This window comes from Tribolium castaneum, chromosome 1, assembly GCF_031307605.1.
Source record: "Tribolium castaneum strain GA2 chromosome 1, icTriCast1.1, whole genome shotgun sequence".
Classification (NCBI taxonomy): domain Eukaryota; kingdom Metazoa; phylum Arthropoda; class Insecta; order Coleoptera; family Tenebrionidae; genus Tribolium; species Tribolium castaneum.
Genome location: NC_087394.1, coordinates 35200018 through 35212681, shown reverse-complemented (window position 1 = coordinate 35212681; position 12664 = coordinate 35200018). Strand labels below are relative to the sequence as shown.

Sequence of the window (12664 nt, the reverse complement as noted above, 5' to 3'; positions counted from 1 at the left end):
CGACCAAACCCGGAGCCGCTACGGGCAACGGTTCCGGCTACAGAGGCGATCAAAGTTTTTCACTAAAAAAATTCATAAAAAAAAAACTAAAAGTCGTAGAGCATTGCGGTTTGTTCGATTGAATTCTACGGCTCATTTTACATATTATATCGATTTTTCAAAAGAATAAAAAATTTAAAATTTTTTGCCTAAATTTAGGGTAGCCATTTGTCATAGTGAAAAATTTTATTCATTAAAAAAATTCATAACTCGAAAACTGAAAGTCGTAGAACAATGCGGTTTGTTCCATTGAATTCTACGACTCATTCTACATATTATATCAATTTTTCACAAAATCTAAAATTTTTATTTTTTTTCCCGAAAATTTCAACAAAAAAATTCGTAATTCAAAAACTAAAAATCTTGGAGCAAATAAGTTTGTTCCAGTGAATTATGTGTAGTGTTGCCGTACATTTAAGCAATTTTGAAGAAAATGTGTTAAGCCCGCAGATTGCTTAAAACAATGGTGTAATAAAACCAACCACTAAAATTTTTATGCAATAATTAAAAAATTCATAACATACTCGATTATACTTTATTGTTCCGAATAACATAACATGTTTTTTACATCGACTTTATGACAATATTGCGAACTTCATTTCTTATTAATTTTCCAGTGGGCGTCCTAGGCAACTCGTTCAAAAATGTAATTCCGCCTCGAAGCTTCTCCCTTTCGGAAACGCGCTCTTCTACAAACTTTAAAATCTCGTCTTTGTTAACGTTGCAACACTTGTCTTTCAAAACAACACAAGCCGCTGGAATTTCCCCTTTTTCACCAGCCGGAATTCCAAAAACCACAGCTTCCTTAACAGCCGGATGTTCCAACAAAATGGCCTCAATCAAAGATGGCACAATGTGCCAAGAGAGATACTTGAACATTTCTTTTATTCGCTCCACTACGTATAAACAACCATCGGCATCGTAATATCCCACATCCCCCGATTTGAGAAACCCGTCTTTATCAAAACACTGCGAACTATCAGCCTTGTAGTACCCTTTAAAAAGTCCAGCTGATTTGATACGAATTTCTCCCTTTTGGTTCGGACCCAGCACTTCCTCAGTGTCTGGATTAACAATCTGGAAACATTAATTTTACAACACAATTCAACACTTAATTCAATCGTTGGTACTTTAAGAGTTGTTTGGGCCACAACTTTCCCACAGGAACCAAACTTGGTTTTAATGAAATGTTTGTCTCGTTCTGTGTGAAAAGCGGAGATTATGCCAACCTCACTCATTCCATAACCGAACAGGACGTGAGTTTGCGGGAAATAAGAGCTCAGTTTTTTGAACTGTTCGATGCTCATGGAAGTACCTCCGGTTAGAAAGCATCGGAAGGAGGAAAGATCGAATCTCTCCGGATTTGCCACACTTGTGAGCTCATACGTGTAGACAGGAGCGACAAAAAGAGCCGTTATTTTGTACTTTTCAATCATTCTCAGAGTTTGTTCTCCCTCCATGTTGCGAGCAAAAACTCTAGTCCCACCTTCCAGAAACATAAGCGACAGCATTAACATCCCAGATATCCAGTAAAAAGTTGTAAAGTGCAAAGTACAACTGGTCTCGTGTCCACTTTGACTAAAAAAATATTGTTACGATTATTTAATTGCTTATGTCGCAATTACTTTGATATTTCCGTCAGCTGCAAAAAACTATAATGACTGTGGCAGATTGCTTTAGGCAAGCCTGTGGTACCGCTGCTGAAGAACATAACAGCAATGTCATGAATGTCGACTTTTTCCGGCCTAAATGTCTTTTCTTCTAAAGAAGGTGCGAGTAAATCGGAAAACGTATCATATTTAGTCGAGTTTCCGAAAACTACAATTTCTGAATTCAAGTTTGCCTCACTTAGACATTTTTCAATCAAAGGAACTGACTCTTCTCCAACAAAGATAAGGCGAGGTGAGACAAGAGACAATAAATGTTTTGTTTGTCTAGTTGACAGTGTGGGGTCTAAATTTGCGACTTTGGCTCCCAGATACAAGGACGAAATAATCGGTATGGTGTTATCAAGAGAGTTGTAACTACAGAAAGCCACCACGTCTTTTGAATTTATCCCTTTCTTCTTCAGGTTTATTGCTAGTCGAGTCGTTCGCTGTTTGACACTAGAGTAGGTTTCGGACTGATCCAGATCAGCATCTATCTACAATTTTTTAACAACTAAATTATAATATTTGCCTTGAATTAATTGATACTTACGTGGCAAATTTTATTGCCGTTTTTCTCAGCATAATTAAAGAAGAAATCGCCTAAACTTGTGTTGTCTAAAGTAGGTTTGAATTCTGCACCTTGCAATATATTGTTTCGCATCATGTTGACACTTTAAAGGTACAAGAAGGAAGCAGTGTGTCTTATAGTTTTCGTCAACTTTATATAAGTTATCTGTCTTCATAAAATGACTAAGCGAAATCTTCAATAGATAATCAGCGTCAACTATTATGCTGTGTGTGGTAACAAAGTAAAGACTATACCCCTGCTCTAGTTTTAACGCAAATATCACACAAAGAAAAGGAAAACAGCATGACAATTGCTTTCAAAGTATGAATAAACTTTGATAGGAGACAACATAGTCAACAACTTTATGTACAAGATCAATAAACTGAAATAATGTTATCAAGCATTTATTTAATAAATCAAAAACTGAAAAAAAATGTGTATTAGCTGTGGCATCAGGCTTTTCTACGGGTGCATAATTTGATTAAAAGAAATCCACTTTGTGCAATTTATTTAGATAAAATTTGTGTTGATATTATATAGAAATCTGCTGCAATAAGTAATAAAGTGTGAATACTCTGTAGCATTAATTAAACTAATGTAGATGTTTACATGCAAATAGCTGCAAATTTTCTTTTTCTTCTTGCAATTCGATTTAATTATAATTGAAATTTATTAAAGTTGTTTAAATATGTATAAAAATAAATACTTAAGCTAAAATCGTGTTTGCGTAAAGATAATTAGGTATATTGCTCAAAGAAAACAGAACTTTGGACATAATAATGTATTTGGTTAATACTAATCTTATTTGCTTAATAAAAAATGTGGTAATCATGTGAATGTTATGTATGTAATTTTTATAAAATACATTAGGTAATACCTAACTATTGTTTTTATATTTACATCACTAAAAATAATGGTTGTTTGTCTAGACAAGTTGTTAAACAGATTTTAAATTAATATAAAATGTACGTTTAAGGAAGATTCACATTTTTTTTAGAGTGGGGGCAATGTGTTTCAAATTTAGAATTAAAGAAAAATTAAATGAAATAAACATTTTGTAATAAAAATAAATAAATAAATAACTCAAAAGCGATTTCTATTAAAGTGGTTTGGTATAAAAAAAAACATTACTAATAACAAAAAATTTTTGAAAGTAATTAATTAATAATAATTATTATAAGGATTGGTTTACAGAAAGCAAATTAAAAATTAATCCAAAATTAAACTAATTCGATTTTTTATGTCTTTTATAATGCTTGCAAACTGTATTTGGACTTCCAAAAATTGTATGTACTTAGTAATAAGGGTACAATAATGTAGAAATTGTTTCTTTTTAATTCATGCAGAACACAGAAGCTATCGATAAATACCAAATTTTCTTCACAAGATGAGAACCTAGTTTAGGGAGAAAAGGCTCAATTATTTTGTATGTGAATAAAATTAAGAAAAACGGTAGAAGAAAAATGACACGAAGTAATAGTATTGTATGTTCGTAATAATTATACCTATTGATAACAAAAACAATCCTCTTGTTGTGTTTTGTTCCGATAACAGATAAATTATTGCTAGAGCTAAAAGAAAAAACGAAATATTGATAAAATCGGTTTAAATAACAATTTTGTAGATATTGATAAGATTCCGCGCCTGATTAGGCACAAATGCAACACAAAATACACTCCACAAACCATACATTCTGATTTTATATCTGTTTGTTAATTTTTTTCTTTATGAAATTTGCCGAACTTGAAATTTCAGTGAGGTAACAGGGGTAATACTTTTTTTTAACTGTTTGTCTGTTACTTTTACTCCCCATTTCTAACACAACTAGTTGTGAGTGTAGGTAATGCAATGAAATAAAACGAGGTTTTAACTCAATAATTTAATAGTCATTGAAAATATGGTAATTACACAAATTGTCTCCTAAAATTAAGCATGGAATGGTTACAAAAGAATCTCATTATAGGCATCTGTGCGTAAAGTAGTACCACCCAATTCTAGTACAACTTATGTAAAAATACACTTTATACATGATAAAAATTCTGATAAAATTATATTCCACAAACGATAAATTTACAAAATAAGTATAGAGAAAACAACAAAATGCAATAACTGAACAGACACGGTTTATACACGATAGGAATTGAGCCTTTGAGGGAAGCCTAGCCTACGCCATCCGAATGGACTGGATAATCTGGAAAATCGCCGATCCGCACACGACGAAGATGAACAGCGCCAAGATCATGGGCCCCACTGGCGAGTTTTCGCTTTGCTGCTTCTGCAAAAGGGGCACCGTCAGCTCCCCATCAACAAACAATATGGTCCAGCGTACTCACCGACGATTTGGGCACATTCCCTCGCAAGACCACGTTCTTGCTGGCCTTTTCGTTGGCGAAACGCATCCGCTGTTTGGGAGCCATCGTTCACAGGAAAAAAATACGGAAAAGTGGAAATAATTCAACAGAAAAACATACACACGCGTTTTTGACACGTCCGTGCCTCGACACTGGCCCGAAAAGTGCGGAGAGGGGCAAGGGAGGCGCTTTTTTGACGTTTATTTGACACGTAAGATGAAAATGCGCATGCGCCACGGACGCGTGGAGAATTTCAAACAAGGGAGGGAGTGCTAGAAATTTCCAATGGGTTCATTCAATTTGCAATAATTTATGATAATCAAGTATATGCCTAGTTTTCTTGGTCATTTTCCTATCTTCTATGCATTTTTTTCAAACATCAAAAACAACGTTGAATTTGACTTTTTACCCTGATTTTTAACTCAGATTTTTCAAAAAACAAAAATTTTAAGGTGCATTTATTTCGGCACAAATTTTACATAGATATTGTAAAGGTTTCGTTACTTTTTTGTCAGTATTTTATGCGGTAAATTATGGGAACGTCGTTGAAAGTTACGGATCTTCTGGGTGTGTTTGCGGGAGCGATTCGGTTCGTAATTAAGGACAAGCGTCTCAGACTGTTTCTGAAACTATTCATTCTTGAAAAAGTCCTTTCATTCATGGCATTGGCATTAGCCATGTTGTTGAGGAGCTTTAGCGACATTTCAGGGATTTTCAAAGAGTGGACTTCGGGATTATTATCCAGCCAAGTCAATAATTGTTTCATAACTTTCACCTGTTGGTCAGGAGTGACCTAAAGAAGGATAATTGCACGTTTAATTGCAACAATTAAATTGTACCTTTGTTAGGGCTTGTCGAATTAAGAATTCATCTTTCGTCGACATCCAAATAACGGGAGTTCTTTTGCTGCAAAGCCACATGTAGTTTGATTTCCCAAAAATACTTTCCGCACATTTAATTTGTTGAGCGTGCATTAAAATTTGCACCTAGGGAGAAGAAACAAATAAATTAAAACGATTTAAATGAGTGACACCTCACCTGTTCTATGAACTGTGAGTTCATATCGAAATGTGAGACAAAAAGAACTCTTTAAGCGCATAATGAACGAGACGTGCGGTAATAATATTGCCTTTATTAAAAGATAAGCAAACAAATTTTCACGTATGAAGTGGATATGCAAATAAACGAATAGATTCGGGCTGATATGAATTTTATTACAATGTGGCTAGGTATGGAATAATTTAGATTGACGTTGTTTGAGAGTTGATAACATCTTACAACGCACGCAATTATTTATTATCTCTGAGGATTCACCCAGCAAGTCAAAATAATCGAATACGGTTCTGCAGTGTTAGGCGCTTGTATAATGTGTTGCCTAAACATGTAGTCGGCCAAACATAACCTACCGTTATTATCCCATTCAAATAACCACAAAATAATGTTTTCGCCTGAAAAATAACCGTGGACACGATGGGCGAGCCACTAACAAACGTCCTAACCGACATTCTCAAAGTTGAAGGCATCGAAGAAGCCTTTAGTTGCTTTCTAGTGCACCGCCCCAGTGCCGAAAAGGAAAAGGTGGCTGTATGGCAACAAGAGTTGAACACAGCCCTGCGGAGCATCCCCCAGGAGCAGCTAGACACCGCCCTTCGCCAGTACCTCAACACTGCTGTACTATGTTCCCAAAGCAAGCTCCAGCTCTTGATGGAGCTCCTGGAAAGTGTCGTGCGCAACGGTACCATTGGGGCCCGTATCGTGTGTGAGGTGGTGATGAATTTCGATAAACTACAACACACCAATGCGCGGTTCTGGATCGAGTGCTTTAAACTCGTGCGGAAAATTATAGATTTGGTTGAATACAAGGGCGTTCGCGAAATTATGAAAGTAAGTGGGGAATTGTTGTGGTAATTGTTTGATTGTTGATTGTAGGGATGTTGCGAGAAGGCGAAAAGTCTCCCCTGGCGCTTGAACGCGGGCTTGCAGCCCCAAACCCAGGCTCTTTTAAGCGTCGCTGAACGAATCATGGACAGGAACGCGTGCCTCCTGCCTGGCTATCTCCTAGTGAACGAGCTCCAGAAGGCCTACCCTGACTGCCCCCACTGGCGCCTTGCTGCCCTCTTCTCCGATTACGTTGGCAGTTTTCGGGCCTGTGCCCAAATGGTGGCTATCGTAGGCCAGGCGGAAATGCGGCCAGTTGTGGAGCACAGCGGCTGTCCCGAACACTTGGTCAATCCCTGGAAACTTGACCCGTGCACGTTGCGATTCTCGCTTAAGGGCACTTTACCGTACGCTCCCGAATTACTAGAGAAGCAAACCGGTTTATTACGATACGTTCTGGAACAGCCGTACAGTCGCGACATGGTGTGTGGCATGTTAGGGTTGCAGAAACAGCACAAGAGACACTGTGCCGCCCTTGAGGAACAACTGGTCGAGTTGGTGATTTTGGCGCTGGAACGCACGGAAAATGAGGGCGATGAGAGCGCCACTCAAGGGTTATGGCTGCACTTGTCGTCCCAGTTAATTTATTTTGTTCTTTTCCAATTTGCGAGTTTCCCAAACATTGTTATATCGTTGCATTCGAGACTGCAAGGGCGCGACTTGCGGAGAGGGCGCGACCAACTCATGTGGGTCCTCTTGCAGTTTATTTCCGGTTCGATTCAGAAGAACCCCCTCTCGAATTTCCTCCCAGTTTTGCGGCTTTACGAACTGTTGTTTCCGGAACAGGAGCCCCCTTTGCCCGTTCCGGACTTCAACCAGCCCCAGTGTACGAGACAGATGGCAATGACGTGCATTTGGATCCACTTGACTAAGAAAGCGCAAGCCGAAATGACCAACTTGACTTGGCCAATTCCCGCCAAACTACGCAACCATCATGATTTCCTCCAACAGTTGGTGCCCCCTAATAACACCGTGTTAGCGATGGGAAATGACTACAGAATCGCCTTGTTGTGCAACGCCTACTCAACGAACCCCGATTATTACAGTAAGCCAATGGCAGCGCTAGTTGAGACGATCCAAGGGAGCCCCAAATCAACAGCCCCACCTACCGCGCCTTTAAGCATGGCCGTCTTGGACTCATTAACTGTGCATTCGAAAATGAGCTTAATCCATAGTATTGTCACACACGTGATTAAACTAGCACAGGCCAAGTTAGGAATGCCACTATCACCAGCTTTGGTGGAAACGTACAGTCGCCTGTTGGTGTACACCGAGATCGAATCGTTGGGCATCAAAGGGTTCATAAGCCAGTTGTTGCCAACCGTATACAAGTCACACGCTTGGGGCACCCTTTACACACTTCTGGAGATGTTTAGTTATCGGATGCACCACATCCACCCCCACTACCGTGTCCAGTTACTCAGCCACTTGCATTCGTTGGCAGCGGTGCCGCAAGCCAACCAAACCCAACTGCACTTATGTGTCGAATCGACCGCTTTGCGTCTAATCACGGGGCTGGGCAGTGGCGAAGTTCAGCCCGAACTGAGCCGCTTTTTAGCCGAACCCAAGACGTTAATTTCGGCGGAATCGGAAGAGTTGAATCGGGCGCTGGTTTTGACCCTAGCTAGGGCCACGCACGTGACGGGGGCCGACGGCTCGTGGTGTCACGAGTTGCTGGCGACCATTGCACAAAGTACCCCCCATGCGTGGGCCCCCCACACCCTCGAATGCTTCCCCAGGGCTCTGGCCGAGTTTTTCACGCAACATGCCGTCCCTAAAGAAAACAAACAACAATTGAAGAAAGCAGTGGAGGAGGAGTACCGGAAGTGGTCGTCCATGAACAACGAAAATGACATGATGGCGCATTTTGGGGTTGCGGGAGCGCCCCCACTTTTCCTCTGTTTGTTGTGGAAAATGCTCCTCGAGACTGATCACATCACGCCAATTGCCTACAAAATCCTGGAGAGGATTGGGGCAAGGGCGCTTTCGGCCCACTTGAGGAAGTTTTGTGATTGTCTCGTGTTCGAGTTTAGTAACAGTCCTGGGGGGCAACATGTTAACAAATGCGTGGATACGATCAATGACATGATCTGGAAGTACAATATTGTGACAATCGATCGGTTGGTCTTGTGTTTGGCGCTGCGGACGCAGGAAGGGAGCGAGGCTCAAGTCTGTTCGTTCATCATCCAGTTGGTGTTGCTTAAAGCTACAGAGTTTAGGAATCGGGTGCAGGATTTCGTCAAAGACAACTCGCCCGATCATTGGAACCAGACCAACTGGCACGAGAAACACTTGGAGTTTCACCGGAAATACCCCGAGAAGTTTGCCCCCGAGGAACAGTCAAGTGGTTACCACCCCTATTTTGGCAACGTGTGTTTGCGCTTTTTGCCGGTTTTTGATATAGTGGTGCACCGGTTTTTGGAAATACCGCAAGTCACCAAAAGTTTGGAGATTCTGTTAGAACACTTGGGTTGTTTGTACAAGTTTCATGACCGTCCGGTCACTTATTTGTACAACACTTTGCACTATTACGAGACTAGGCTTAGGGACCGTCCACCTTTGAAACGACGGTTGGTGGCTGCTGTCTTAGGGACACTCAAAGACAGTCTTTCGGAGCCCTACCAACTGTACCTCGGACGAGCTGCTGACGAGATGTGGACCCCCGAACTGGACTATTACATACAAGTGGTCAAGCGAGTCGTTGATATTCTAGGGGGCGCCACTGCCAATTCCGTAATTGATTGGCGGTTCAATGAGTTCCCAAACGCCGGGGCTCATATTCTTTACACCAGCTGTGTGGAACTGATGGCGTTGTCCGCCGGTCCGGTGGCCGTAGCCAACGGTTTGCTAGACGTCGTGGCCAAAGGCTATGTCACAATTCCCTCGTCAGACATCCACCAGTGGGTCAATGCTGTTGGTTTAATTCTGGCAGCGCTTCCAGTTAGCTACTGGAGTGTTCTACACGATCGACTTGTGGCCACGTTAAACGAGCTAGAAACGTGGAATTTTGACTGTTCTCCCTTCCGTTTGTTCGATTTCAAAGAAACCCACGCTGGGCTTTTGCATAATAATTTTAGTTATATGCTAGCTTTGGCTCATTCGGTTTGGCATCACGCTGGTCCGGGGCAGATCGCCAGTGTGCCCCGATGGGCGCGTGAGTGTTTACCGGCTGTGGTACGGTCCGAAGAACAGTTTCTCTATGTTTGTCATCTTGTGGGGCCCTTTTTGCAACGGTTTAACGTGGCAATAGTGGAATTGACGAGTGCTTTGTACGAACTGTTGGCACAAGTTGACCACGCGCACAGCGAGTTGAAATATATGGACCCGATCTGCGATCTCTTGTACCACATTAAGTACATGTTTGTGGGGGATAGCATGAAGAAGGAGTTGGAGACTGTGGTGCGCCGGTTAAGACCGCCTTTGCAAATGAGGTTGAGGTTTATCGCACATTTGGCGATTGAGGAAGTTAATGCATCGTAACTCACTTGTATTATGTTTTTACATTTACGTAAATACATTTTTATAAAAAAATAAAAAACTTAATCCGATTCACTCTCCCTTGAACTTGGAAAATCCGGTTTCGCTAAAACAGTTTGTTATTTAATTGGTAACATTTCGTCGTTACATACCTTGTTTGGCCAATTCTTGCTGTTTTTGCTCATTTTCTATATATTTGGTCTGTTCGGCAATCACCGATTGGCTGTCGCTACAATTTGAATATACCTCCAATATATTTTTATTCAGTTCGATAAATGAATGTCCCCACGAAAATTTATCTAAATACTGCCGAGCTAATTTTTTGTATCCGGTGATGTACAAAGTTGCGGCTATCGCTTCAACGCAACTTAATTGGCAAGGTCGCCCGTAATTGATGGGGTTTGCGGCCACGAGAAACGGTAATAAGCGCCCATGTTGGGGCTTGAGTGCTGCAATGGGTGTCTCGTCGATTCTGGCCCATGAGCAGTCCACCACGGCTACCCCCTTGCTTGAAACAATGTCGCGATCATTGGGACTTACGCATTTAGTGCCAGTCGGGGTTAATACCAGCCCTGGAAATTTTTGTTTGACTTTTAGGGTTTTAATTAATTTTAGACGCGATAATTTGCGGCCTGAACATTTCTTGGGGTCACATTGATTAAAATCCCACATGGCAATGGGAAAGTCGGGTACTGAAATATCATTTTAAGTCTAGTTTTTGGGGGCTGTGACGCTACCTTCTTCATCGCTGCTTTCGCTACTTGAGTCATCGGAATTATCAGTCGATGATGAATTTATTGTTGCGTTCTCAAGGCTCTCCTCGACAGAAGTCATGCTTTACTATCAAGTAAAAAATTAAAATGCGACTATTTTTTAGGTTAGATAACATAACCCATAAATGTCACGTTCAGTTGAACGTGTGAGTAGAATTTTTTGTTATTGAGTAATATTAATACAAAAAATTGGAAATTGTAATGTCTTAGAGTAATCAGTGTAATGGAACGATAAACATAATTGATCAGCTCGTAATTAACAATAAATATTTACAATTACGTAACCTCACTTTTTTGTGTCAACAGCAAGAGTGAAAACTGGAATTAGTTAAAAACTACTGCAAATGGAAGGGTTCGAATTGTTCAGACAAGGTGCCGAGGGCCGAATCTTCAAAGGAGTGTATTTGGGAAAACCCGCAATTGCCAAAGAACGATTCGTTAAGAAATACCGGCATCCGGATCTTGACTCACACTTGACCAAAGAACGGATAAAAAGTGAAAGTCGTTCAATAATTCGGTGTAAATCTGCCGGAATAAGGACCCCCGCCTTATATTTAGTTGATTTCAACCGCCGTACTATTTTTATGGAGTACTTTGAGAACAGTATCGTGGTCAAGGATTTCATAGCACAAGCAAGTAACGAAGTTATAAGTAAGTTGGCGTTAAAAATTGGGGCTGTGTTGGGCAAAATGCATGCCAATAGCATCATTCACGGGGACTTGACAACATCAAACATGCTACTTGTTAATAAAAACGGACAAAAGTCGTACAGTAACTTGCAAGATTTAGAGCTGATTTTTATTGATTTTGGATTATCTCACGTAGAGTCTAGCGCTGAAGATAAAGGGGTTGATTTGTACGTGTTGGAACGAGCCCTTATCAGTACACATAGCACAGCTAGTGAAATTTTTGACCAAGTTTTGGAGGGCTATAAATTAGAGAATAAGTCAGGGTTTAAGGAAGTTTTGGCTAAATTTAAAGAAGTGCAAGCTAGGGGCCGGAAGCGTACAATGGTTGGTTGATTCATTTATTTATAATCTTGATAGCATGCCACCTGCTACTACAATTGTTTCCCCAGTCATGTAACTGGCGTCGTCTGATGCTAAAAATGCAGCTGCGCCAGCTATTTCATGTGGCATTCCCATTCTGTAAAAATAAATTCTTTAACTGAAAAAACTCAATTCGTATTGCAATAAACCTTCCCATCGGAATCATTGATAAAACTTTCTTTTTGTCTTCCTCTTTCTCGACCAGCTATGATTCAAAATGTTATAACACAATAAAAAATGTTTTTGCCTCTTACAAAGTGCGAAAACTTGGTTTTTATTAAACCCGGGGCTATGCAATTAACGGTGATATTTTCTTTAGCTAACTGGGCTGCTGCTGTTTTAGTGAGTCCAAAGAGTGCACACTTGCTCACACAGTAAGCCCCAATCAACTTGAACAAAATTTTAGCTTAAAGTTTGAGTACCTAACTGTTTTTACATCCAAAGGCTGGAAACCACCAATGGACGAGATGAAAATAATTCGACCGCAGCTACTTTTGCGAAGTAACGGTAAAGCTTCTTTCGCTAACATGAAAGCAGCTTTCACGTTTACATCGAAAATTTTGTCCCACGCTTTTTCGTCACACTAGAATCTGGTTTTATGGCTTTGTATTAAAGTAATTGGAGCTAATATACGTCCAAGACCGCCGTTGCCGAGGGGTTTACAGCAGCATTGGAGACCAAAATATCTAAACCCCCTGTTGCCTTTTCGAACAATTTTTTACGGTGTTCTGAATTGGAGACATGACATACGAGCCCACAAACGTCCAAACCTTCCGATTTTAATTTAGAAACCGCCGCTTCGACATTCTTTTCCTTGCGG

At 40.5% G+C, this 12664-nt stretch overlaps 5 protein-coding genes across 6 annotated transcripts; 2 read left to right on the top strand and 3 right to left on the bottom strand.

Annotated features, from left to right (window-relative positions):
- Nucleotides 1-560: 560 nt before the first annotated feature.
- Nucleotides 561-2459, bottom strand: LOC657935 (uncharacterized). The gene is made up of 4 exons (XM_961677.4): nt 2239-2459; nt 1665-2182; nt 1170-1617; nt 561-1116 (listed from the first exon to the last, which is right to left on the bottom strand). The coding sequence occupies exons 1-4, from the start codon at nt 2350-2352 to the stop codon at nt 604-606; spliced, it is 1593 nt and encodes a 530-aa protein (XP_966770.1). The 5' UTR covers nt 2353-2459; the 3' UTR covers nt 561-603.
- Nucleotides 2460-4120: 1661 nt separating this feature from the next.
- LOC658651 (uncharacterized protein) lies at nt 4121-4805 on the bottom strand. The gene is made up of 2 exons (XM_965016.5): nt 4590-4805; nt 4121-4531 (listed from the first exon to the last, which is right to left on the bottom strand). The coding sequence occupies exons 1-2, from the start codon at nt 4671-4673 to the stop codon at nt 4421-4423; spliced, it is 195 nt and encodes a 64-aa protein (XP_970109.1). The 5' UTR covers nt 4674-4805; the 3' UTR covers nt 4121-4420.
- Nucleotides 4806-5048: 243 nt separating this feature from the next.
- Nucleotides 5049-11222, bottom strand: LOC658853 (uncharacterized protein). Of its 2 annotated transcripts, XM_064357132.1 has the most exons (6): nt 11086-11222; nt 10760-10857; nt 10175-10714; nt 5646-10128; nt 5447-5593; nt 5049-5400 (listed from the first exon to the last, which is right to left on the bottom strand). In XM_064357132.1, exons 2-4 carry the CDS (start codon nt 10854-10856, stop codon nt 10085-10087), a joined length of 681 nt encoding a protein of 226 aa, XP_064213202.1. In that variant the 5' UTR covers nt 10857; nt 11086-11222; the 3' UTR covers nt 5049-5400; nt 5447-5593; nt 5646-10084. The 2 variants fall into 2 exon arrangements, with proteins under 2 accessions (XP_064213202.1, XP_008190669.1); XM_008192447.2 differs by lacking the exon at nt 11086-11222 and having other exon boundaries at nt 10760-10901.
- MED23 (Mediator complex subunit 23) lies at nt 6078-10093 on the top strand. Its single transcript, XM_965140.4, has 2 exons — nt 6078-6491; nt 6537-10093. The coding sequence occupies exons 1-2, from the start codon at nt 6078-6080 to the stop codon at nt 10023-10025; spliced, it is 3903 nt and encodes a 1300-aa protein (XP_970233.1). The 3' UTR covers nt 10026-10093.
- On the top strand, nt 11140-11817 carry Tcs5 (Threonyl-carbamoyl synthesis 5). Its single transcript, XM_008192448.3, has one exon. The coding sequence runs from the start codon at nt 11140-11142 to the stop codon at nt 11815-11817; it is 678 nt and encodes a 225-aa protein (XP_008190670.1).
- Nucleotides 11818-12664: the final 847 nt, after the last annotated feature.